The 27,319-nt window shown below is 44.8% G+C and overlaps 1 protein-coding gene across 1 annotated transcript in view; it reads right to left on the reverse strand.

Annotated features, from left to right (window-relative positions):
• The window catches only part of Adam12 (ADAM metallopeptidase domain 12), a 319,335-nt gene that overhangs the window by 58,609 nt on the left and 233,407 nt on the right, over positions 1 to 27,319 (reverse strand). Inside the window, exons 7-11 of the mRNA XM_060381368.1 lie at positions 25,673 to 25,738; positions 24,390 to 24,461; positions 17,765 to 17,934; positions 14,768 to 14,852; positions 11,017 to 11,165 (exon numbers count right to left, since the gene is read on the reverse strand). Of these exons, the coding sequence (XP_060237351.1) occupies positions 11,017 to 11,165; positions 14,768 to 14,852; positions 17,765 to 17,934; positions 24,390 to 24,461; positions 25,673 to 25,738 (542 nt within the window). The remainder of the gene's footprint in view (positions 1 to 11,016; positions 11,166 to 14,767; positions 14,853 to 17,764; positions 17,935 to 24,389; positions 24,462 to 25,672; positions 25,739 to 27,319) is intronic.

The following is a 27,319-nucleotide window of genomic DNA, read 5'->3' on the forward strand; positions in this document are numbered from 1 at the left end:
ACATAGGAGAAATGACATCATAATAAAGAACTACCCAACAGCTCTTGGAAAATGGGTTGTTGGGGCTTCCCACTGACAGAGCAGATCTGGTACGCTCTCTCTGGGGGCGTGGCATGGAGGAGAGGGGGAGGAAGTAAGCCAGGATGAGGATGTCTGGGTACCTGTCTGTCAGTGCTACTGTGAGCCTCAGTTTTACGTCCATAAAGTGGGCCTCATCACCTCTCTAATGATGATGACAATGGAGCTCCGACCAAAACCCACAAAGCTTTGGGGTAACCTCACAGCATCCTGAGATCCTAAATCGTCTTAGGGAAAGATGTCTGTGACTGCCTTGTTCATTCTCAGGGCTTAGAAATATTTCAGAAATGGGGCAGGAGCCATCATAACTGTAGCTGGAATGCAGCAACCTTGTAAAACTGCAACACCAAATGAGGAAGGGTTATCTATTACCCTCACTTCTTTTCCATCCCTGAAAGAAAAAAGACTGAAGGGCAAACAGGAACAGGACTCAAAAGCATAATCGACCAGCCAGCCAGCTAGCCAACCACAGACCAGCCAACGAACATGCTCTTCAGAAGGCAGCTACCAGCCTCCTCTTGTTTGCAACTCCCCCTGAAGCTTTCCTCACATTTCCTCTGAGGCTCATCTGTAGGAGCGTGATTCTCAAGTCCTCCCATCTCTTTCCAGGCATGGAGCTCACATGGAGCACATTCACAGGACATGTGGTACACAGGGCTTTTAAGAAACAGTTCAGTCCTTTGCAATGTGGAGCCTGTTCTATGCTGTCCTCGTGGAAGCACCAGCTTTGCATTCACCTCAACTTCTCTTCCCAGGTCAAGGACAGGCCCTCCCACAGTGAGAAAGCACAAGAGCTCACAGCTGGGGTGGACTTAGTGCAGCTGGTTTTCCAACTCCAGATCCCAGGGCCTTCCTCAGAAAAGCCTTCAAGTCTTTTGCAACTGCACCTCTTCATAAAACCTTGTCACTTCCAGGCACAAAATGCATGAGCAACCAAGTGGGCTCCTGAGTTGGGCTGGCTGGTAGTAAGTACTGCAGCCATGAGTGATTGGCTTTCCTGCATCAGCCTGCGCACAATGCAGCTTACTGGGACCACTGTGGTTCAGGGCCTGCCTCCTCACACCCTTATAAAGGACCTAGAAAAGCTGACAGTACTTACCATTTGGTTAGTAAACCCTCCTCCTACCCTGATATCTTGAAGTAAAATTTTATTGCTGTGGTTTTTCAGAGTTTGATGAGGTGAGGACCCTTATTGGGACCACAGTGTTGCAGAGCTGGGGCTTAATGTTTGTTAACAGAAGTCCACAATCTTCGTCATTCTCTAGGTCTGGGAGAGCTTTCAGGAGCTTTTTACCCCAATCCCAGGCACAGGTTACGAGGCAACCTCAGACACAACCTGAATGAGGGGCTGTGTAGGGGTGGGGGTGATATGAAGTTATTATTTGTAGGAAGTGGCAGTCACCTGAATGCTTTGGGATTCCCAGGAGCCAGAGAAATAAAGGTGAGTGCTGGGGTCCTCTTCAATTTTAAAATGCACCTTGAAGCATTTGCCTGAAGGTTTTTGGTGTGATGGAGAACAAGGGTCAGCACACCTGAGTTCGAGTCTGGGTGAGCATGTGCACATCAGAATCATGTTGTGAGCCATTCTGTCCCTAGATTCCCACAGGGCAGCCTGATCACTTCAGATCATGGACTGAGCCCATTCTGTCACCCGATGGTATGTGGGCTGGACACCAAGAACACTGGCTCAGAGGCTGTACCGGACCTCAGTGAAGATAATGGGAACGGCGTCTCTATAACCTTGCAAGAACAGTAGTGACTGCATCAGGACCAATGCTGGCCCAGCGGACCTTTCAGATGGGCTACAGAAGGCTAACGAAGACACAGCCTGGGATGAAGGCTCCTCACCTCGGTAGGACATGGCTGTGGTTAATAGAAAGCACCTGGGACGTAGAGCTGATACATCTGCTGAACATTATTGTTCACAGGCTAAACGTGAACTTCGGCCGCTGCTCCTCCTCACTGGAACCTAATTAAAGTGCAAATCCAATTCCCCGGGAATTTGAATAGAGACACCGAGCTGTGGCTAGTTGAGACACGCTGGGGGACGGGAGGGAGGTTCCTGGATGCTGCCAGTGTGGGGGCCTCACTCCTCACTGAGTACAAGTCCTGAAAGCCGAGGACGCACAGGCGGGGGGGGGACGACTCAGTGTTCAGATGGAAGGGACCTCTGCTCTCCCTTCGGCAGAGGCCCTGTGTCAGATGAGCTGCTCAGTGTTTGGTTAAACGGAAAGGCTGCTGCTTGTGGGGCCCTCCAGGGCCGGGCGCTGACAGATATAAACAGGTGCTGTGCTTAACGAGGGACGGGTTATACGCCTCATGTAACAGGCCCCTTTCTGCTGCTGTAGCAGTCCCACCTGCACACAGCACGCTTCTAACGAGAGAGGTGCTTCACGTCAGACCTGCTGGGTGAAGCGGTCACAGCGGAGAATTCTGAACCCCAGCTGCAGAGATCAGCATGCATCCTGTGCTGGCCCCACCGGGTAGCTCTTGCCCGGGGTAGCCACCAGGGAATACAGGAATGGCGAGAGGCTCTCTCTTCCATTCCCAAGTCCTGGAAGCCGGGGGCTCCAAAGCTCACTGGCACCTAGTGAAGGGCAAAAGACTGGGCCTGGAGCCAGGAGCTTGGCCGGTGTCCTCCCTGACCTGCAGTCTTCTCATTCAGCAGATGGATCTGAGTGTGACCGTGCTTTCTCTGGGCTGTGAAGTGACATGAGGAAGACACCAGAGTTCTTTGTACAGTGGAGAGAGGTCTACTGCGGTGACTGGGGGAGGTTGTCCTAGAACTATTAGAGTATGCATGTTTTTTTGACATGCCTCTGGACCCCACCCCCCCCACTGGGAAGACCCCACATTCGAAAAGCAAATTTCTCTCATCTCCTTGCTCTCCATGGAGTGCATAAGGAATAGCAACAGGCTTGGCCCTCTCATCCTGTGTGTTTACATAGTTCCTACTGTGAGTGTGTTTCGAAGTTTTTCTATTGTTATATTGAGCCTATTCTTGTAAGTTGCTGTAATCCCACCGTATAGATATGGTTCGTACAAAAAAAGGAAAATGGAGATTGTACAAGTGCTAGATTTGATAAAGTGATGATTATACAGTTTTTCCTCTAGAGCCTGAGTCATTAACATAAGAAACAAATGATTGTGCTGCAGTTGTCACTTATCCATTCAACTCTTCATCCAATTTATCTCCTCATCCATCACCTATCCACTCATCCACAAACTGACCCATCAGTCTAACTATCCATTCATTCTCCTCTCCACCAAGCCATCTGCCAATCTCCAACCCACCCTTCTCTTCCTCATCAAGCCACTCACCTATCCACTCACCCATTCATGTATTTATTCACATATCTACCCCTACAGATAACCCCTACTACCTCCCTACTCACCCATCCATCTATTTCCCCATCTGTTTATATCCATGCATTTACCCCTGCTCCATCCAGCTGCTTACCGCCCACCCTTCAATCCACCCATCCTTTCATCCAGGAAATACTTATTGGTTCTAGTACATGCTGGGTGCTATTCAGCAATGGATAAAACAAAATCTGATCGTGTGGAGCATGACATGGTTCCTCCTGGATAGCATAGTTGCGGAAAGGCCCTGAGGTTACCTTTGGCTTCCTGTAAAAGCCTTTGTACCACTTTCTAGGAAGAGGAGGAAGCCATGTGTCAGGCATGGGACAGAACAGGGTCAGGGAGAACTTCAGCTGTAATGTCTTCACAAATAAAATGCCGGATTAAAGAGGCAAGGGCAGGCCAGGATTCCCTGCTGCAGTGATGCAATTTGAGGGAGTTTTGCAGACCTAACCAGCTTTAAAATGGGGCTGTCATCTGCCTCACAGAAGTTGCACTGGAATGCTTTGTCCCGAGAAGGCCTTTGTCCTTACAGGAAGTCCAAATAAGACTATGGCTGCTTTCATGTGGCAAAATATTAGGAGGAGACTCAGCTTTGGATTCCTGAGCTTCTGCTTGCATGATTCAGAAACTTGGTGGCTTGTTGGATTTCTGAGTTCCAGTTCGTTTTAAAGTGGACACACTTGTGTCCTTTTCAATGACCCAGGACAACGCAAGTGCCCTCCACTGAGATAGATGCACACTTCCTGTGTCATTCCCCCTGGACTGGATACTCAAAGAGCAAAGCTTATGAAGTGTTAAGCGTGAGTGAAGAGGACAATTCTGCTACGCCCTGGGACCATATTATATAGCAGTTGAAGTCTGCATTAAGTGCAGACAACCCTTGTTTTCCAGTAAGTACATCTACTTACCCAGGCCTGTGGTACACTAATGAGGTCTTCCCAGCCTGTTTATTCTCCTGTTAGGTCATTTTTCCCTAAGCTAACATCAGGATGTAGCAGACTACAGGATGCTGGCTGGATAATTAAGTTGATGACCAGTCATATTTCATTTCCTGGAGCCCCTCTTTTGCCACTAAGGCTCTCTATTTTTCCTTTTCCTTGGATAAAGATTTCCATCACTTATCCCAATACTTTGAAAAAACAATGTGACTTTATTAAACTTTTCACTGTGAACCCCCGACCCCCCCAAATCCTGTCATCCTCAAATGAGATGATTCAGAGACATAAGTGCCTTCAACCCCATCTTTGCAGATCCCTCCATGTCCAGAGTGTTCTGTGATCTTACACAGCTGCTCAGAGTTCAGAGAGGGTAGGTTTTGATGGGGTGTATATTCTGTGTCGATGACTCTTGGGTTCTGGTACTCCTTATCAGGCCCTGGGAGCTTTCCCAGAAAGCCACTATCCATTCTACCCCCTTGACACGCATTTTCAGGCAAATCCTTTCAAAGAGAAATTCCGTAGCACGGGATGAACTGGAGATGCTCAGGGAGAGGACAGCTTCACTTCTGCCCAAGCTCTCGAAGGCTCTCACACTGGCCTTAGCTCCTAGATGCAATCTCTGCTCACCTCCTTCCAGCTTTGGTTTCCTGTTCATAGGGATTTAAATTATTGGTCGCTTTCGGGAAGATCTGGAATGTGGTAGCATGGGTGAATCTGAGGATTTTGCTTTCCCTCCTAGAGCAGAGGTTCTCCACCCCCAGGGGTCCCATCTCAGATATTCTCCATGCGAGATATTTACATCATGATTCATCCAGCAGCCACGTTACAGCTGGGAAGTTACAATGGAATAATTTTATGGTTGGGGGTCACCGCAATATGAGGAACCGAATTAAAGGGTCACAGCGTTAGGAAGGTCGAGAACCACTGCCTTAGAGGGACATCTGAGTGCCTACAGACAGATGCTATGGTACCCAGGCCTGCTGAGACAGAGTAAATAGGATTCTCTGCAGCAGGATCGTCTTCCCCACACCTACAGGATCTTCTACCAGAACTCTGCCTGTTTTAACTTGCTACCTCCGGACCCCTTGCCTGTCTCCCCACTACAGTGAATACCAGTTCTCTGAAATCAAGGATACTGCCATCTGTGCGCAGTCGTGTACATGTGTGTATGTGAGTGGGTACTTGTATGAGTGTATATGCATGTGTGTGTGGTGGGGCAGAAGTCAACACTGAGCGTTTTCCTCAAACATTCTCCAACTTACTTTACAGCATCTTTCACTGAACCTGAGCTTGCTGATTGGCTAGGTGAGCAGGCTAACAAGCACCAGGAATCTCCCTGGCACTAGGATTACAGATGCCAGACACTGCCCAGCTTTGTACAAGGGCAGTCGTGTACAAGGCTGCTGGAGACCTGACCTCACCAAGCATAGGATTCCAGGCCCCCAGCTCTGTGCTCAGCTTTATAACTGGCTGCTGGGGATCTGAGCGTAGGTCCTTAATGCTTGTGCATCCAATACTTTATTGACTGAGCCATCTTTCCAGCCCTCTATTTAGCTGTTTATAATCAGCAAGTGTTAATTATAAATAATAGGTTTCATTATAGCATTGTCTTTTCTTTTTTTCCTTCCTTTCTCCTGTCCTTCCTTCCTTCCTTCCTTCCTTCCTTCCTTCCTTCCTTCCTTCCTTCCTTCCTTCCTTCCTTCCTTTTATTTTTTTGAGAGTTTTCTCTGTATAGCAGCCCTGACTGCCCTAGAACTCACTATGTAGACCAAGCTAGCCTTGAACTCAGAGATCCACCTGCTTCTGCCACCCAAGTGCTGGTATTAAAGGCATGTGCCACCACTGCCTGACTCATTATGACATTTTCATATGTTCACATATTTTGATCATCTTTATCCCCTTTATCTTTTGCCCCTCTGCTTCCTCCATTCTTTTCCCTTCCCAAGTATCCCCTCTTGCACCTTCATGTGTTTTGTTTGTTTGTAAGCCAGTTAGTTTCACTAGGGTAGCTTATGGGAGCACGGGTGAAGGTTTATTTGCAGCAAGGACATCTTATCAGTAGATATACCCCTAATAAAAGTGCCTTTCCTCCTTTCATTGACCTTGTTAACTACTTAGATAAATCCTCAGGGAGGGGTGGGCCCTATCCTCACTCCATGTACCTGGTGTTGCTAGGTCCTGCCTTTTGAGCTATTGTGCAGGTGATCACAGCTACTGTGAGTTCAGGAGTGAAACAGCCACGTCATGCTCAGAAGTCAGTGTTCTTTACCATCTCCTAGTTTCTTCTTGCTGTTTCAGTTCTTTCAGCTTCTTATTTATCCGTGTTCCCTGAGCCTTGGAGGTGCTGATGTACATGTCCCATTTAGAGCTGAGAATTGAATAGTCCCTGTTATAAGCACGTTAGCCAGGTATGAGACTTCAACCCGGGGAAGTTTTTTTTTTTGGCTGATTTTCTCATCTGCTTCTACCATAATAATACAAATCTTTCCTCATCTTCTCCATCATTTTGGGCTTTTGTGATTAATTCACCACTTGCTTAGCAAGTTGCTTGCCATCTGAGAAAATTAAGAACACCACTCTCAAGACAGGAGTGTGGGATTATAATGGGAACCAAATAGATATGGGTCTGTCCTGTGATGGGTGTATACCCACCATCTATCCAAGAGCACAATGTGTGGCCAATCCTAATGCGTTCCTCCCAGACAGCCTAAGTGCCCAGTTTTCAATAATAGAATTTCTGCAAAATTAGAGGAACTCGTTGTAGCCGGACATTTCTACTTTGTGGGTGCTTCTTTTTCCCACCCTTTATCCCTCTACCCCGTTTCACTCTCTAGCAGTGGATAGGAGAGAAATAAGGATAGAGGGGAGAGAGGAAATAGACAAGTCCCTGAATCTAATTTCTTCCTTGTTTCTTCTTTGACCAAAGCTACTAACAAACTGCAACCAACCACCCTGAACAACCAACAACCACAGACACCACCTATGAGGCTCTAGCATTTATATATTTGCACACGCACACATGCAATGCACACGTGCACACACACACACACACACACGAAAAGTTTCCAGAATTCCAGACATCACACGACCACAGAAACTATCTGTAGCTGGCAAAACCATGCCTCTGCTAGAGCACAAGGAAAATCATAGTCAGCTGCTTCGGACAGTTCAAAGCAGCCCCAAATTCAAAGAATTCTTAAGAATACCACTACAACCAGTGACTCTATTTTTGAATGTAAATCATAACCTTTTCTCGCTGTGGCAAGCTATATTTACTGTCCTGCTAACTCTAAAAGTGTTCTCACCATTTCTCTATCCTTATTCCTATGAATTCAGCACACTCAACCCAGGAAGACCAAAAGCTGTAAGGAGCCCCTTAATGGATGGATGTTGCTGAGTTTAACTCCCACACAAACCTCCAGACACCACATATGCCAAAGAGTAATTTCCAAGGCAGGTCCCATATGCTTAGTCTCCAAAGACATAAAACATATGCACTTACAGACAAACCATAGAGAAACTCCCTTTAGCTGGTGCTGCTGTGTGCAAGGAAATCAGGCACCCTGGTTTGCACAGGACTCTGCTCCGTGCTTGTACTTGCAGGCCTTCTAATCCCATTTGTCAGGAGAGAGATTTTAGATTTTAGAGTCAGGACACAGGAATACTGTGTTAAAGGAAAACCAGGTTCTCTACAGGACATGCCCTTAGTCCTTTTCTGGTATTTGTTTCTTTTCGATTCTAAGCCCTTACTGTCAAATATGTTATTAATGTTATCTCTTTCTGGGTCTCCTTCAGGCTTAGACTTTAATTAACCATTTTTGATACTAGCCGCCCATGGATTGATCAACAGAGAGGAAGAAGCCAGAGTTTAAAATCTGCCAGAGTAACCAGAAGTCCTTCCTACGGCTCAGTGGGAATTCTGAAAAAGGTCCAATATCTGTGCTTGCTGTCCCTGTGAACTAAATGACACTACTGCTCCTCTGTCTTGGGAGAGTGATTTACAATTTACAGAGGCACATGATCTCATTCAATCCACTCCCCCTCCTCTCCCAGGGACCCCAAGAGGCAAGGGAACCACCACCATGAGATAATGCTGGAACAGCCTGGGAAATTCCACAATAGGTGATAGATGACGGGGGATTGTCTGGGCCCCTTGGCTCTCCTCTCACTTTGGGCTTTTGTGATTAATTCACCCAGTTGCTTAGGAAGTTGCTTTCCATCTGAGAAAATTAAAAACACCACTCTCTGGACAGGGATGTGGGATCATAAATGAGAACCAAATAGAAAAAGATTTACACAAAAACACAAGCTCAGCAAAAGAGAAAACTCTGACATTGCTAATAAGGAATAAATCAAATAAAGGCTATTAGCAGGCCCCTGGTGTGCGGGAAAGCCTTCGAAATGTTTTGCTGAGCTCTTAACAATGTCATTTCTACCTGAGGTGTTCCGATATCTCTAGGGTAATCTGGCCTGCACTGTTCAGCACTGCTATGGCCACCTGCCAAACGAGAAAGACCTCACACAAAACCCCAAGAGTGCTAGAGAGCAGACCTGCAGATGTCTATAATCTTTAGGGCTATAGGGTCTTCCTCAGCTGAGTACACCTCAAACAGTGCTTCCTATTCAATAAGTGAGTGGGTGGCTGGCTGGGAGGTATAGAAGACATACAGATGGATCTAGCAAGGATCACAAAGGTCCAGGGCTGGGTCCTTTGCCTGTGTGCATGAGAACAATCGAGTGATAAGAAAATTAGGTCAGAACTTGGATGACATGATTTCTCCAGTCCAACCCAGTGGTCTGAATCTATACTTTCCTCTTTTATTTTCTCTTATCAAAAGCTAAAAAGCACTAGTAATGTTAGCTGCCAACATGGTTGGTCAATGGGGACCTTTTTTGGAGGTGCGTGGGTGGATGTATTACTGTGCACAGGGTACTCAGGGGAATGGAGCATAGAGAGCATTTGATCTGTCCACTGAATGAGTTCATCAAGAATGAGGAGTCACAAAGACCACCCTGCCACAGGCCAACTCCCACCAGTCCCATCTGAGCCAGTCACTCCAGGAGAGTGAGACAGAAGGTCCATCACTCCGTAGACCAACCTTGAACTCTAAGCAGTGGCTTCTTTCCCTAAATGTTCAGCTGGTCTTCCCCCTTGTTTGGATTCGTATTAGAGAACATTATGCACCAGGGTTTCCCTTCAGAGAGCACCACTTGTTAGTCTCTAGCAGGTACATGCAACCTTTGACACTGAAATGACATCATCTAAAAGTTCACATTTGAGAACTACACAATTGAGCTGTAAAAAAAAAAAATTCATCATGTTTTAAGTGGGTGTATGATTTTGTGCTGAGTTGAATTTATCTCTGTTTTAGGCTGCATGTAGCTTGTGGGCCACGCCTAGAGCTCCCTGATGGTGCTCTATTTTCACTTTCAGTCAGGTCTTTGATTTCTGTTATCACTAAACAAGGACCCAGTGACTCCATTGAATTGTGCTTATGGCAGAACCATGGATGAAAAGGTTGCCCCTGCAGATTTTGAGTGCCAGTGAGGGTGACTCACGCAGCAGTAGCTCACTGTGAAGGGCACGGTGGCTGACCCCAGATGGCTGTGTGGTTCAGCTCAGCCGTTATTGGTGTCTTACACACCGTCTGGTAGGGAGCCCCTCTGCGTGTTGTTTGTGAAGGCAAGACCACATTCTTCAGCAATCCTCCTCTCTTCTGGGACTCTAAAGCTCATCGGCAGGCATTCTTCCTCACACCATGCTGCCTCCTTGTTAGCAAGGCTTCATAGAGCTAAGCTGTTGGGTCATTCGGTCAATACTTTTTGCTCCTAATGTCACAAATTCAACAAACTTAGACAGCAGGCTTGGCTGGGGAAGCTCCATAATAGAAGTGTCTACACGGTCTTGGATGTTAATAGAAGGGACAGGGCACATATACAGCATGTGCTTTCCCTCTCTAGACTTGCCTAAATCTAGACTTGCCTAAAGCTCACCACTCCAGTTTGGGAAAGGCTCTTGCAGTCATCAGAGGATATCCACGTCTTGAATCTTCCCAGGTGGCGTCTGTGTCCACCTCACTCAAGGGCTTTTTAATAGTGGGCCTAGAAAGTCATTTCTTTTAAACCCTTAAGGTCTGGTTAAATGGTCTGTCAACATGGATACTGTAACCCGCCTTTACCCAGCCAGAGGTGAAAGGCACCTTCTACCCAGCATGCTCTAGGAGGAGACCCTTTAGGATGCATGACCCTTTTCAATTCTATAGGGTAGGTTCCCAAGACCCTCAGAAGCCTGGCCAATGTCAGCTGAGACTATATGTTCAAATGACAAACACGTGCTGAGACTGTAGGATTGATTTGTGATTTCTAAATAACAGCATCCATCTTCACTGCTTCCCAGGCAACAGGCCAGCCCTTGTGCTATGTGTCATTGAAGCTGGTTGGCTGTGACTCCCCGGAGCACACAGTCCGCTCTGGCTACTTGGGCATGAATTTCTTTCAGGAAACTTCAATCTTTTGGATTCTTCAATCAAAAAACCGGGGTGGGAAGCATTTTCCTCTTTTGCTAAGAAGTTTCTCAGCACACAACTCAAGCTGTGCACAGTGAACTCTGGGGCCACTGAAGCCTGGTACTTACCCGGTGGAAGGGTTCATGATGCAGCCTCCTTTCTCTGCAGCCATTCTGCAGCTGCAGCCCCTCTCCAGTGTGTCATGGTTCATTCCAAAGTTGTGGCCCAGCTCATGCGCCAAGGTGACGGCAGCACCAAGGGGGCTGTCTGAATGGTCCTCAAAGAAAATACAAGAGCGTAGATTTTCAGTTCATATCTGCTTGGCCTTTTCTCACTCATCTTCTCTTCTTTTTTGCATTTTGTCACCACTAACACTTGGTTTAACTGAATTCCCCATAAAGAGCCTGAATTCCCCAATACAGAGCCTTGCTTTTAATTCTGAACATGGGAAGTAATTTGGCCTGTTTCTTTAAGCCCATTTGAGGGTTCTGCTGAGGGCTGTCTCATTATATGTGAGGATTCGTTGTTGATCTCCCCTCTGCAAAACACCATTGAGAGAGACAAAAAGTCATTCCTAATAATAGAAAGAAAAGGCTGCCTGATCAAGAGGATGTTGAATGAAAGCTGTTTCAAATCAACCCTAAACAGCTAGACTTAACCCTGTTTCTTTCTTTCTGCCTGGTAGGGGAGGATTCTGGGAAAGTTCTTGACAACCTACAATAACAGCTGATTATAACATAATTCATTTGAGGATTGATTGAATTAAGATTACAGTTCAGTTATGTCTCAGCCTGGCTTGCCCTTTAAGTTGACCTTGGACACAGACAGAGACATCCAGATTCTCTGATGGGGGGAGTTGTTGGGATTCACATTAACCTTTTGCCATTAGCAAGCATGGCTGGCTTAACTGAATCCGTGGATAGTTTGGCTCAAGTAGACACTTGAACATAACTAAAAATACAGTTACTTAACTTAATCCAAGATTGGTTAATTAGCAGATGAGATTTATAGAAATTCTGCCAGTGAGTGGAGCTTTGGAAAACGTATTCATACCTTGAGGCAAATGAGTATCTTGCTCTTGCTTGAATTTTGGTTTGTGTTACCCAGGAAATAGATAACAGGTTTTCCAAACATGTCCAGAAGAGAGTATGGTACTATATTTTAGAAAAACCCTTATTTCTAGTCTTTCTGAGGACTCTGGGTAGAGGTGTGTTTTCTGTGAGAGCTGGCAGATGGCATAGGTCAAGGGCAGAGCTGTCACTTGCCTATTGTCTGGGACACAATAGTGTGTCTGAGAAGCAAGTTGTTCTTAGAATAGATAAAATTCCTGATAAATTAGCTCATTTACACATCACAGTTTCCTGTTGTCGAAGTATTATAGATTTCATGTTTCAGGAAATCAATTCTTAATAACATGCATTGGTGGAGGGAATATTGCCACTGTCATGTGTGGAGGCTGAATTTAGTTAGCACGTGTGGCACAGAACTCAAGGAACTTGTTACTCAAGAACACTCAACTACTAGTATTTTGTCCTGTGGAATATCAGTCTTATTTTTAACTTTTGAGTTGCTTTATATCATACATAAATAAATGGAATCTGTCTTAAGGGCTACTGGTAAACCTTTTATGCCTGCTTACAATTAGGATGAAAACATCTTTTTGTGTGTCTGGGGCCATGTCCAGATCAAGACTTTTTCTTTCTTTCTTTCTTGGTTAGTTAGATATAAAGGCATGGCTTTAAATTACTAAAATTAGAGTCGTTTTATCTTGAAACAATGGAAAATGGTCTTAGAAATATTTTGAGGGTTCCCCGCCTCTTCTTAACTTCCTTTCTCTGTATTTGAGGGTCCTTGGGCATGGTGATGTCTGCTCCTAATAAACATGGCTCCAACTTCGGGATGCAGTAACAGAAAGCTAATGTAGATGGTTTGGGTCTGGGCGGGATATTGATTTCATTGTCTCATGAATCCTACAAATATCAAATATCCTATTTGATATTTCTCTGTGGGATAAAAATGGTGTGTATATTATCTGCAATCTAATTGGTAAAACCAATTTATTTAAAAACATATTTTGTTTTAATTATGTTTCTATATGACTGTGTCTGTGTGTGGGTTTTCCCACGTGAGTACAGCCGTCCTGGAGCCCAGAAGAGGGCATTGGGTCCCTTGGAGCTGGAGTTACAGTCAAGAGCTGCTTGACTTGGGTACTGGAAACCAAAGCTATGTCCTCTTGAAGTGGAGCACTATGAACTCTTTATTGCTGGGTCCTTTCTTCAGCCCCCCTCCCCCAACAATTAACTTTGGGCCTCACTAGACTATCACGGCATGACACATAAGTGGCCTCTCTTTCTCATCTTACTTTCACATATTCAAAACAAACAGTTTTTTTTTTCCTGCATGATTTTAAAGCAGGGCTTTTGGTAATTACTTCTATGGAAACAGAGCAAGGGATATGAGCTGACAAATCCTTTACCCTGTCATGTGGGACATGGGATGCCTCAGCTCTCTGCAGGGCCAGGATCCACGTTGATTATGAAGAATTCCATTTTGGCTCCTGAACATATTTGTGCCAGTTTTAAGTGGCAAAGTCAGTAGCAACTAACCATGGAACCATGAAACTGAAAATTACTCCCTCTTAAAATTTTACAATCTGTTCTATGAAAACATAGCTGTGATCTGACTTGAAATGAACCTGGCACCAGCAAAACCCAAACTTTCCAGTGACTTCCATGATGGAGATCACCGGCAGGGCTTCCATGTTCAAAGGAAACCTGAGAGGAGCCGGTTCAAGCCAGCAAGCCAGTGAGTGGGTGAAGGCCCTCCACATAGCCTACCCACCCAGTGCATGCTTGCATAAATTACCTACCACTGCTCCCAGATGGGAAGAGAATGTTTATGTACCGTCACTAGAAAGATTAGATTAGCCAGTACGCAGAGAAAATAACACTCAGCAAAATGTAACTGTTCCACCCTTTACTGTGACTGGACGCTCATGGACACTCTGTATGAAGGGTGGGGAGGGGGTCATGGATTTTGGGGAGGGCAAGGGTGTATTTGTTTAATGGAGATGGAGGGAAAGGCACTGAAGGTACTTCCTGTCTGAGAGCTGGTACCATAGTGGAACACTAGATTCTCAAGGGGCAATCTGGTATGAGAATGCCTTTTAGAACTTTCAGCAGGGTTAGAATGGGAGGGAGCGCTCCCCCTCCCTCTTGGGCAGCAAGTCTAAGTTCCTTCCATTAAACTCCTAAGAAATCTCAAACGTGCTTCTCGCTGTACTTCCTTTTACAAACACATATAGCCCCGTATATGACAAAGTTACCCCTGTAAAGCAATAAACCTAGGCCTCTGTCTTCCAAGAATAAGGTTATGATAAAGACAAATTGTACTCTGGCCAGAAGGTATGGAAAGCATTTGCAATGGTACATAGTGAAAAACCTCAAACTTCTGACAGTTGGGCGCAGAGGCAGAACCATCAAAAAAAATTACTTGAGTGGCAACATTTAGTGTAGAACCACAGTCTATCAGCCTCCCCCAAAAAACCCTGAGCACAGAGGGTAACCCCCATGTCCTGGCCCCTACCACCACCAGGAAGCATTTCTGGGTTGAGATACTTTGACCAATAGTCCCAGTTGAGATATTTCTCCACAGAAGGGGCTACTCTTCCATGACTGCCTTTCCTGTGTACTGTCTGTGTCTTCTAAACTGTCCCCTACATGTAGAAAAATAAATCATAATGTAGGTGGATTAAAAGTTAGAGGTAAATCTAGGAAGCATCAATGGGAAGGAACTAACTTCACCAGGTCTGACAAGAGTAGGGATTTCCTAAGGGAATCATTGAACAGGGATGACATCTTCCGGACATCTTTGGCTTACCATGACAACTCCTCCGGACTGCTCTGCAGTGCACATGCTCATGATGGGTGCCATGCCAATGGTGGTTCCTTGGAAATAAACCCCACTAGAAAACAGAAGGAAGGGCTTCTTTAATCTTACACATTATAGATGCATATCCCAACATTTCAAATATTGTTAGGCCGGTCTGTCACAGAATGTTCAATGATGCAAATCGCCCCCAGGCGGGAGTATGGGAGTATTTACTTATGACTTTTATTTTTATTATTATTATTATTTTTTACACGTTCCTTTTCTAGTCACAAGATGGTCCCATAATTCTTGAAGAGTTTTGTTGTCTAGATTCAGACAGGGGCCAGGCGTTACTTTGTATTTATAAATTGTAGTTTGCCTGCTTCCTGTAGGGAGCTGTTGCTTTGAAACAATGCCTGTTGATGGAAAGGCTGCAAAGTCACCCGGATTCACTGTTTGCTGAAGGAAACATAGGAGACAGCTTGGGAGATTTTCTTTGGAGGTTCTTCTGGAGGTTGCTTTCCTGTGTAACTCATCATCGCCAGACACGAAATCCTTCAAAGAGTTCTGCCAATATGGCTTTTGAGACTGAAACCAGCAGAAAAACGATCGCTTCTCTAGAGCCAGTGTAGAGCAAGTAAGTACCCACAAAGCTTTGGCACCAGGCAGAAAGCTTCTGGGAGGGAACTTCGTGGCTTCCATGTAGGCGTTCTCCTATCTGGAATCTCAACCTGATCATGAATCTAATCATACTAATCAACTGTTTCAAGCAAGTGTGTTTGTTAATCCCAGCCTCATGCATTAAATTTCTAACACTGTATTTCTTGGACTACTACAAAATAATCAAATGACTTAGTCATGTTTTGTTGGCCAACAAAGACAATGTACCAACACAGACAATGCATTTAGAGTTTAAAAAGTCAAATATGGGGCTGGAGAGATGGCTCAATGGTTAAGACCTGGCTCTTCTTCCAGAAGACCTGGATTCGATTGCCAGCACCCAAAAGCTGCTCACAACTGTCTGTAACTCTAGTCCTAGGGGATCCAACTTTCTCTTCTGGCCTCTGTGAACACCAGGCGCGCACACACATGGTGAATACATACACATGCAGGCAAATACCCATACATATAAATAAAAGAAAAGAAAAGCCAGATATCTTCACAGTGACTAACTGAGCAGAGGTAGCATGGGAATAAACAGCATGGTTTCTTCCTTCTTCTGTTTCTTTTTTTCTTTAGTTTTCCCTTCCTTTTTCTTTATTTTCTTCTTTTAGCATCTATCTATCTATCTGTCTGTCTGTCTGTCTGTCTGTCTGTCTGTCTATCTGTCTATCTATCTATCTGTCTGTCTGTCTGTCTGTCTGTCTATCTGTCTATCTATCTATCTGTCTGTCTATCTATCTATCTATCTATCTATCTATCTATCTATCTATCTGTCTATGACACTAGAGCCATCCTTTGTTAACCATAGAGATTAAGCTCAGAATCCTCTGAGGGTACAAAACTCACACATACTCAACTCCCTGCATAAAATGACATTGTGTATTGTGTTTGCATAGAACCTATGCGTGCATATGCATGTGATCCAATCTCTTGATTTCTTGTCCTTAATGCATTGTGATGTTGTCTGTCAGTCATTACACTGAATTATCCGGAGACGACAGGAATGAAGGTCTGCACATGCTCAATAAAAATACAGCTTTTTCTCTGAACATTTCTGATTCGAGGCTGGTTAGATCCACAGGTGTGGAACACTCAGGTGTGGAGGGCCTGTATACACGCATGCTCACAGTGGCAGGCACTTCATTCAGCCCTTTTATTTACAGCTGCTCATATATACAGACCTCGTGAATGGTTACAGCTATACATACAAGTAAATTAAGAAGGTTAAAGAAGATGGTAACTTATTTCCAGATGTTTAGGTTGGGCAGATTCCTTTAGTGGAAAAACAAAATAAAACAAAACATTCCAACTCAAAGTACACGGGCTGTATTTTTAATAGTGCAAGACTGACCAGTGCATAAAATGGGGAGCAAGTGAAACACATCCCCAGGGGACCCCAGAGAAACGGCCAGAGTAAATGATCAGGGAATGCCGACAAACTGAGAGTGGATGGAGGCATTTCCTGAAGTGAACGCAAGGCAGAACCATCTTGTTCCCGCCTCATAAATGTTCAACAAGCTAGATCTGACTGGACAAAGAACAGGGACCCCTGTGTCTGAACGTTTCGCTTTAGTGATTTAGGTTACACGAGAACAAACGAATAACGGTAGGAAGTGCCTAAAGATTAGAATAAACATGTGCTGCTTCCAAACACATCTGCTTCCTATGAAGTCAAGCTAAGCTAGAGACGGTCTCTTCTTTAAAGTGCAAAGGTGCTGGACAGTCGAGCTTCCCCCTTCCTTCACTTCCCCACAGCAGTTGCTACTCTAGTGCTTTCTAGTCTTCTGTTTTCTCGCAGCGGCAGTCAGGTACTCCTCAGAGCAAGAATGCTTAATACTGGGCACTGATATGTTCAAAGCACCTACCTGGATCCTAGCAGGTCCCAGTGAGTACTGACTGGAGGAAGAACACAAGGCCAGGATGACACCCTCTGACCTGGAAAGCCAGACGGTACGTCTCTAACAGAGGAGAAAGGCCCTTTTCCTAGGTACCTGACAATCTTCACTCCTATGCCTCGCTCTCAGATCTTACAAAAACAGATTTTTTTTCCCCACTAATAATAGACTACTTGAGGCAATCTTATTAAGACTAAAACCAGAAAATTTACCGTAAGGAAAATGCCCACTTATGGGGAAAAAAGAAAAAAAAATGACAGTCCTGCAGATGCACAGACTTCCCAATGGAGCTATGATGCCAGCCAGGGATGTGCTTGACCCCTGACGCAGGCTGGGAAGCCCCTCGAGAGACTCAATATGCTGTGTAGACAAATGCGGCTTTGGCAACCCAGGAAAAGTATATTTAGATGGCACTGCATGTTTAACAGAGGAAGATAGCGCTTCTCACCTGATAAGCTGAGCATTGTCGTGGGATTTGCGAGGTAGAAGCTTAATCTTTCTCCAATCTAGAAACTCATGAAGGCTGGTGAACGGATCCTGGCTTATAGAGCATTTGTCGATGTCATTCCACACTTCCACCCCTACCAGCACGATCCGGATGTTTAGCGGTCTGTAAAACTAAGAGAATGGGTGTCCTTGAAGGATCACATTATCAGGAATTTAAAAAGAAAATTGGAACTGATTTCACTGTTTGAAGTCCACTGTTGTAAGTCAAGAAAACCCCTCTCTGTGAAACTTTGTTCCCATGGCAATGAAATTTAAGAAATAGTCTTAGTACCTGATGCAAAGTAAAATGTTAACTGGGCTCTGCAATGTTGACCAATTTGATGCTAAAGTTATCAGCCATTTCTCCTCTGTCTGCCATTATGTGCACAGAAGGGAGCATTTTAAGAGACTTGGCATGATTTAAGTGTGGGTGTAGATGTATGTTACCATTTAATATACTAGCAGTTAATATCTACAAGAAAAAATAAGGACTGGATGAAGATCATTCAGATAGCTCTGCCAATAATAATAATATTTTCATTTTAAGTAGACTGTTCTGTCTATGAGGTCCCGGAAATGAATCTGAGTTTCTCAGCAAAGACTTAGCCTTGGCTGATGCCATCATATTCCGTCACCTATCAAGTTAGTAAGTTTAGTGCTTTTTAGAATAACAGAAGCATAGACAAACTTTATGACCATATTTTTCACACCATAAATATGGGAGGATCTGTCATGTGGAGTTCTTGTCACAGGAGCTTGAGAGAGAAAGCTTCAAATAGATCCAAAGCGAGTCTTCTCTTTTACCCCTACATTTAGGCAGTAATGATGTCAACCAAAGCCTTCCCCACCCAAAGTTCATAAGAGCTAGAGGGGGAAGATAACTCTTCTGGTTGTCAGAGGGTGGCTTGGCTCACCTAAGCCTGGAGGGGCAGCATGAGTGGCTAGGCAACATGGACTGCACATCAGTCCATCCTGGGGTTGATGCTGAGGGACTTTCAGATGCATTGTTCGGCCACAAAGCATCTATGAGCTAACAACTGATATGATTCCCATTTATAGTCCAGGCAGTGAGGCTGGGAAGGGCCCTGTAAGCTGTTACAAATCGTGCTTACTCCATGTGGACTACCACGCCGACAGGGAGATGACTCTATGATCACGGCTAACAGGGGAAGGACATGAATTATCTATTAATTTTTTTTGATGCCAGTGACATACAAGTCCACACACAACCAGAAAGTCCCCGCCTTCTGAGACCCTGGATACACAAGGAGAAAAGCTGGGCTAGTGATAGGTTCCAGCCAACTCTGGAGGGAAGCAGATCCTCTTAAGTTTCTAGCAACATCTGGCCAGCAAGGAACAAGGGTCCCAGCAGCTCTGCGCTTGGGAGTTGAGCACCATTCCATTGTGGTGAGGTGAAGTTCAAGGAGCTCCCAAAGGCCAAGCATCTGACCCAAGATTCTCAGCCCCATGGGAGAGCCCATCCTTTCCCTTATTGATTCCCAGGGTCATGTGGTGAACAGTGGGTCAGCAGAAGAACTCAGAGAACTCAGCTGGGGCACAAATTATGTCATAGACTATGCTGATTGCAGTGGCCCAAGCTGGGGTTGGACAGATAACAAAGACCATACGAAATTAATACATTAATGAGACAATTACATAAGCAAAATGTTTTCCAATGGTATGTTTTTTCTTTTCTAAATCAAGAAATCATACAACTTGTGCCTATTTGCAAACCTCTAGCTCGGGTTTCCCAGGAAAAACAGTTCCAGGAGCCTCCTGAATGATGCCTGTGCATGTCGGGGGCACCCTCAAGATGACATCCCCAGCTGCATCATATACAGAGGTCACAGTAATTAGGAAAAAATATTCAGTGCTGATGCTCATGCCAGCTTTCTAAGAGATTCCATAGGGACAGATATTCCGAGTGGCCTTGAGGACTATCTTCTGAGAAATGAACACCGCCTCCCAGGAATATTGAATGGAAGCAAGAACTAAGGTTGGTCCAGACCTATTGTATCCTCTTTCTCATTATTAACCTAGCAATATACCAACCATGGAGGTTTTTGTTTTACACCAATGGAGAGGTTGTATTCTCTGTGAACCTGCTCAGAGCACATTCTAGCCCAGGCTTCAGGCTTAGTTACCTCCTCTCTAAAGTTGGTACCCTTGGTTAACATCTATGTGTGCTATGCCTGCAGCAAGCCATCATACACTGTCTCTTTACTACCTTCTCTAAGTGTTCTTCCGTGGTTTGCCCATAGGTCATCTTGGTTCTTGTTAGTAAAGTTTAATGAGCACAAATATACCCCTGGCTTGATGCCAACGTGCCCTGGATTAGTCCATAAAGCAATTTTATGGATTAGGAACTGTTATTGTTCCCATTTCAGAGTCAAGGCACTGACTCTGTTCAAGATCATGACTGCATGGCTGGGCTGGTGCACAGATATGCTGACAGTCATATTGTGAGTACTGTGACTCCAGACTTCCACAAAAGCTCATGAGCCTGTGTAGGACAAATCGAGCTTGGCAGCTGCCTGCCTGGTTCCAGGATCCTAGGATATATGTAGACACAGTCAGAGACCCAGATGAGTGATTCTCCTATATATACGAAAGCCACACATGTTTGCTGTCAGTTCTTGCTGTGTGCAAGAACCTGGTACAAGCAGAGGAAATCAATATTAGGATGGCCTCCTCCTGGCTCAGCTGCTCAGATATCCCCATAAGGCTTTAGGACACAGGACATGCTATCACGTCTATGTTAACTGGACATGAATCCAGTTAACTGACATGGTACCCCACTGAGTAATAGCACAAATGGGAAGTCCAGGGGTGTGCTAGAGGGGTCAAACTTTCCAGAAGGAATGGATTAGAAATGAAGGAGGTAGAATCCCCTAGGGTTCTGGGAGAGCTTGCATTCTTTAGGCTTGAGAGGAGGAAAAGGGGGGAGGGTGGTCACACGAGTGAAGACAGCTGAAGAAATTCAGAGTCCTTCAGAGGATGCTACTGAAGCTTGGAGCTGAAGTCACAGCTTAAGAAGGTCGTGTTGGAGTGATGGCTTCAAGATGCAAAGCTTCGGTCTGCAGATGCTCAGCTCTGCTGTTCCTGTTGCAGTGTAATCAAGACCCAGGAAGAATGCCCCATAGATTTTTTTCTAGAAGCATGGACATCAGACACACATTCTGCTTCTGTTACCTGGGATTTCCTGACCCTCTCTAGGATCTCACCTTTGTCTCTAAGTCATCTCTCTCTCTCTCTCTCTCTCCAAGTCTGAGGTTTTCTCATTCTCCAAGCCAGTACAGCTAAACAGTTATTAATTTAGAGTACCCAACCGAGCCAAGATGTCAGCAAATGAGGAAGTGGCCGCTGAGATAATCAATGAGTTTTGGGCTGAGATTATCCCATGAGTGTAGTTGCAGAACTGGGAAGTCTGATGTTGCCTGGAGCCATCAGCCAACATGTGTGGTTACAGAGTTGCCCAAGAAGTCTGACTGTCCCTTCCAGGATCTCTATGTGCTGAAGCTGTTGAAAGGTGAACAGGAATACCAGGGCTAAATGTGTCTTCATGATCAGCAAATTGGCTCTGCCCTCCCTCCAGGCTGGCATGCTTGACTGAGTCCACCAGCTCTTCTAGAGGCATACTGTTCTTTAATGACCAGCACAAGCTATTAACAGACACCCACCCCAATCTGCTCATTTTCGATTTTATGAGCTGAAGCGAGATAAAACCTAGAATAATATGTAAAGACAGATAAAGGCAGAGGACCAGATGTATTACTTCTTATAATGAGGTTTCTGCAATTTCTAGTTGGATGCTAATGTAGTCCATCATTTCCTTTTACTTCTGATGGACAGGATGAGCTCGTTCCTTCCTTAGGGGAGCAGGAGGGCTTTCAGATGATGGTCTGCTTTGGTGAGGGTAGAGTGCTAGCCTGGTCTCTTAGCTATCTAAGCCTTTCACCCACTGTCACTGTGTCTCCATTTTATCTCACCTATTTTAAGGCAAACTCTGGATGGCTCCAGGTAAAGCCCCCTCCCAGGCCAATCAGACCAGAGTAGGAAGGCTGAAATTTCAGAAGCGGTATCTTAAAGGGTAATCATATGAATGAACAAAACACCCGGGGACTTCTGGTGGCCCATAGTTTTGATCCTGCTTTTCCATTTTGGACAGGTCTCTGGTAGCCCACTCTAGCCTCCATCTCACTATGTAGGTGAGTATGACCTTGGACTTCTGATCTCCTGCCTCTGCCTTCCAAGGGCTAGAATTACAGCCAAGCTCCACCCTGGCCAGTTTATATGGTTCCAGGGACAGGATTCAGTGCTTCATGCATGGAAGGTGAGCACTTTACTTACATCCTCAGCCCCTGTGACCCAGCTTTAACTCCTGTGCTATGCTTGACATATTTCCCAGGATCCATGCTTTACCCTGCTTGCTAAAAGATTGGTTCCCTAGCCAGGATCCCCCTTCATTCCTTGACTTTAGGATGTGTGAAGAATTACTACTGAAACATACTTAAAAACCATGTATTGTGATGGTGTTCAGTCTGCCTCAATGGTCTGATGAAAAAACTGGGACCTTGGGGCAGTCTGAATTCCAATTCATTAGCTCCCACCCTGCCGTGTTCACAGACAAACACAATCATGCTGTATACATGCACAATCATGCATGTATACATGAGCACAAGTGAACATGTTTGTGTGCATGTGCCTAAGCTCTGTGACCACAAGGAGCTGCTTACTGTATCTATAAGGGGAGGGAGCAGACTAAGCCATTCCTTGTTCTGAGAGAACTCACTTGCCCACTCTCTATCTTGCAAGGTCACTGTCTCAATGGTGATGTCCTCTGTCCTTATCCCTAAGGGAAGTGAATGGCTCTCCTTTACAACTCCAGAGACCTCTGTTCACAGCATCACTGCAAGGCTGTCACTCAGGTGCAAGGTGAAGGGTTGATATGTCTACCTGCTATAGGTCTGCTATGTCTGCAAAAAGGTGGACACCTCTGATCATTTCTAAATTCTTGATGCACGGAACCCAGCACAGTGTGTTCTATAAGCACTTGTAGGATGAAGATGAATTTATGGAAGATGAATTTATCTTCCTCCCTCTGAAGATGTTGAAAATTTGAGTCAAACAGAACAGGATTGCTTGGATAGAAAGATGCACAAATTGCTGTGTGTGAAAGGTGGTGATGTTGGTAAAGCCTAGCTGTGAGGGGCTCAGCTAGATCCAGGCCTTCCTGTTCATCTCGTTGTCATAGGTAGGAGACACCTTACTACTGAGAAGCTCAGCTTTTTCTCTTCTCTCCACTGGTGGCATCCACAGTTGCAGCCCTGTACCAGGTGAGCTGCTGGCTTTGGACCCCGAGCAGCCAGCCACGTAGAATGAGTGATTCCCCAGGGAACATCTGGAAACATTCAGGCGCTTCTCTCACTATGCCAACACACAAGAAGCCAGAAAAGTCTTTGGAAGCCCCTTGGTCTCCCAGCACTGATGTGTGAGCCAGTGAGGGAAGCCCTGCTTTAGATGGGAGCCATCAGCCCTGAAGCGTTCAGATTCCAATTTGTAGGATTATCCCTGGGAGAAGGGTGTTTCAGGCAGACAGAACCCCTATTTCCTTGCCAGCAGGCTGTAGAAGAAACCAGATTCCCAGGGGTTCTATCCCCCAGCAATCATCTTGTGAAAGTAGTGGTGGGGTCTCCATGGTTCCCAGTGAGGGTCTTCTAGTAGCTGTTGTCAGAGGAAGGGTTCTCCAAAGAGCTTCTGCAAATGGCTTGGTTCTCATCAATCACTGAGATGTGACTAGGTTATAAAGACTCTGAACTAATCAAAGGATTACTGCCTGGCTGCAGTAACACTAGGGTGCTATTACTGGGAGGTAGGGCCTAGTTTAAGGATTGCAAGGGTGTGTCCTAAAAAGATACACTTGGGGGCCACTTCTTGCCACTGTCTGCTCCTTGGCCACCATGAGTTAAGCAATTCTGTTCCATGAGCTCCCTGCCATGGTAGTCCAGAGCTGTGGAGTCAGCAGATCTCAGCCTGAATCTCCCAAAACCACAAGGCCAAATAAACGTTCCCTCCTCCACAGTTTTACTTACAGGTATGTATATCATACTAATAAAAAAAATCTTACATGCTGGTTGAGCCAGAAGTCTGCTTCTAGGTTCTGATAGTGGAGCTTGTGAAGCCTACCCTCTAGTCCACACTGGTTCATCATGTTCTCCACAATGGAGTACAGAGAAGAGACTCAGTTACCAAGCTCTCAAAGTTTGAATGCACCCTACAAGGATTCTCTCTAATGCATTGTCCAGAATTCTCTTAGGCTGGAACACTTCCTGGCAAGACTAGATCCTAGCAGAAGCTGAGTCCGGAAGGCCACCACTGTCCAGACCAGGTAAGGCTGGAAATCTAAGTTTCCCAGTACCTGGAAAGCACCTGTTTAGAAGACTGGACACTCTTGGAGAACCAGCAAAAGACCCAGGGGCAGATCCTGGTCTCTCTGCTTAGTCAAAGGAAGTACACTTAATTCTCCCAAGCTCATTTCGAAAAACTGGCATGATTTGAGTCATTTAATTACCTGTGAAGGAACTTACCTTGTCAACGTGATTAGCGATCTCTATTAACCGGTGCTTAACTTTCTCCAGATCTTTTCCTTGCCTCTGAAACTTAACAATTTTAAATGCCAGTGTTAGTAACGGTAAGAATATCAGGATTCCTCTTCCCATGAACTTGGGTTGCTCTGGTGACTCCTTGTGCCCTTGGAGGCCCTCCACATTTACAGTGCAAGGAACTCACATTGTGCCAGGTACTTTCCCCTGTTGGGGAGTCTCTGTAGTCCCCTATTACTTGCTCAAGCCAAGGGCGCACAAGACAGTAACTTCAGCAACTCTTTCAGTCTCATAAATAATGGAGGCAGGGACATGTTTTGGCAAAGAGAAAATGGACAATGGGAAGGCTGTCTAAAGCCACTTTTCATATCATCAGCTTGATTTTAACTTCCTGAGAAATTTCTTTTATATTTGTTTTTAAACATTAAGTATAAGAAGCAAGAAAAGCTCATGGCAACATGTCCAAGGAGAATGGAAAAAAACTTAACTAATTCCCCATTCTCTCCTCTAAGCTGACCTTCCAGACTGGGAAGAGTTTTCTGAGAAACTGTTAAGCTGTATTCATTCATGTATGCTAAATGAGTTTAGGAGAAAAAATGTCACCAATTTGTAATATGTTAATGGGATGGTAAGAAACCATAGGGAAGAGAATCAGTCTAAAGAATATTGATTCAAAATGAATTGAAAGAAAAAAACCAATAGTACAAAGCCATTATCACAAGAGGGAGGGATTTCTTTACCATGTCTGTATAGCATGCATGCACTCATGCATTCATTCATTCAGATTAAAGACATGCCCAACTTTTCCCAAATGTCAGAATGGAATTTAAAGCCATCTATCACTCCCCTAGATAATTTGCCATACTCAGTTTAGCTACAGAGAAACCTGTGTTTTTGAGGGGTTCACTTTGCAATTATTTTTATTGCACTAGATAAATCTTAAAGGTCTATGCTTCCTCAGATCAGAAAAGCACTTTTGTTTTGTTTTGTTTTCAAAACAGGGTTTCTCTGTGTAGCCATGGCTGTCCCAGAACACACTCTGTAGACCAGGCTGGCCTTGAACTCATACAGATCAGCCTGCCTCTGCCTCTCGTGTGCTGGGATTAAAGGTGTGTGCCACCACTGCCCATCGAGAAAGTACATTTTTAATGCTCCAAACTTTTAAAGAACGTAGTAACAATGGAGGTAAAGCTAGTCCTACCTGGCTAAGCGCATCCTCTCATTTCTTTTTGAAACCAGTTTTCATAAGAAGTTTCATAGGTCCTTACCTCTCGGTTGTCTGCCACAATAACCAGCTCTACATACTTGGTCATCTTGAGGGTCTCTCTTTTATGCTGCCAAAAGAAAGTCAGAGTTTAGTTTTACTTAAGACTTCACTAAATGTTTCCAGAACAGTCACTGTACATGTCCGAAAGAAAGAAAGAAAGAAAGAAAGAAAGAAAGAAAGAAAGAAAGAAAGAAGAACCAACCACAACATTTAAAAGGAGGCCTCCTCTCCTGGGCTTTGTGAAATTGACTTCCACACCCAGGGATCTTTCAGAGGAGCCTCAACAGGGGTGATCTGGGTTCCACTGCCACGTGGGAAATCCTAAAAAGGGGTTTACGATTCTTGCTGAATTATTGGTTGTAGGTTCAAAAGAAGTCACGGCCATTTTTAAACAAAACGAGCACATAAACAACTCCAAAGAAGTTCTAGCAACACAGCCAGCAAAGGCTTGTTGTAGATTACATGAGGGTGTGAGGATCATTAAAGGCAGCACTGGAGTCCAGCCTGTCACTGGTGCTTCTTGTACTGTTATGTGTATATCTGTTCCATGATTTGAGGAAAGTGGAGGAGAACATACTTTGTAGAGAAACTGTGTGTGATTTTTCTGGGAAATGCTGGGTCCTTTTTGAGGAACCAGATGCTTGTGGCCAATCAGTTATACACATAGTTTGAAGCAGCAGACTGGGCTGATGAACAGAAGGGCAAAGGGGGTTGCAGAAAGACAAAATACAAAGGAGCAGGTAGAGTCCAGAAGAAACGGTATTTCTTAGAAGGCCTAGAAGATGACATGGGTGGGTTGAGATTGGCAAGAGTGGAGCAGCTGAGAAGAATATGCAAACTGTCCATCAAGGTGCAGGAATTAGACACTCAACAGTAGAGATACAGATCCAAACAAGATGGCCTCTGAGGCAGGTCATAACATTTTAATCAAGCTTCCTCAGAAGGCATTTGCACTCGTCTGTAAATTACTGGGAGGATCCCAAAGGCATTTTTTAGGGGAAATAAAACAATTCGTGGAGGGTGGTCTCAAAAATCAAACACTGAAAGCAAAAAAAGCAAAGCATTCTGTTTCCGTAATAACACATAGTTGGAGGAAGTGGGGGCTGGTCTCGTCTCGGATCCTCTCAATTGAAATTGCTGCTTTATGACTTAAGTCTAGTACAGGGCTTAAGCTGAAAACTTGATGTTACAACTGCTTGTCCAGACAAAAGCAAGAGGGATGAAGGCATGCTTTGAATCAGGTTTCCAGTCACATAATCCAGAGGGAAACATCTTTCATAAAACAAACCTCCAGCAGTCCAGAGTCTTCCAAACAGAATTTTACAAGAAAAATGTTTGTATTATAGTGGTGTTCCTGCTTGCTGCCCAGCTGTGCTGATTCATGAATTTAGGTGTCCCTTAAGAAATCTGGAAACCTCACGGAGGAAGGAAAATAAAGTACCATGAAAGGTATAATTTCTCATGCTTTTACGGTGCTGCAAGGAGAAACCATCAGGCTTGGTAACTGTATGCAGAGGCAGGCTTCCCAGTGCTAACAACGAACTCAGAAAGGCAAAAAGGTAGCCCCGGTGTGTGCTCAGAATGAGACACTTCTGGAAATGAGAGCATCTTGTGCCTTTTCCTTACTGAAGGGCCAAAGAAAATAAAA

Source organism: Meriones unguiculatus, chromosome 1, assembly GCF_030254825.1.
Source record: "Meriones unguiculatus strain TT.TT164.6M chromosome 1, Bangor_MerUng_6.1, whole genome shotgun sequence".
Lineage (NCBI taxonomy): Eukaryota > Metazoa > Chordata > Mammalia > Rodentia > Muridae > Meriones > Meriones unguiculatus.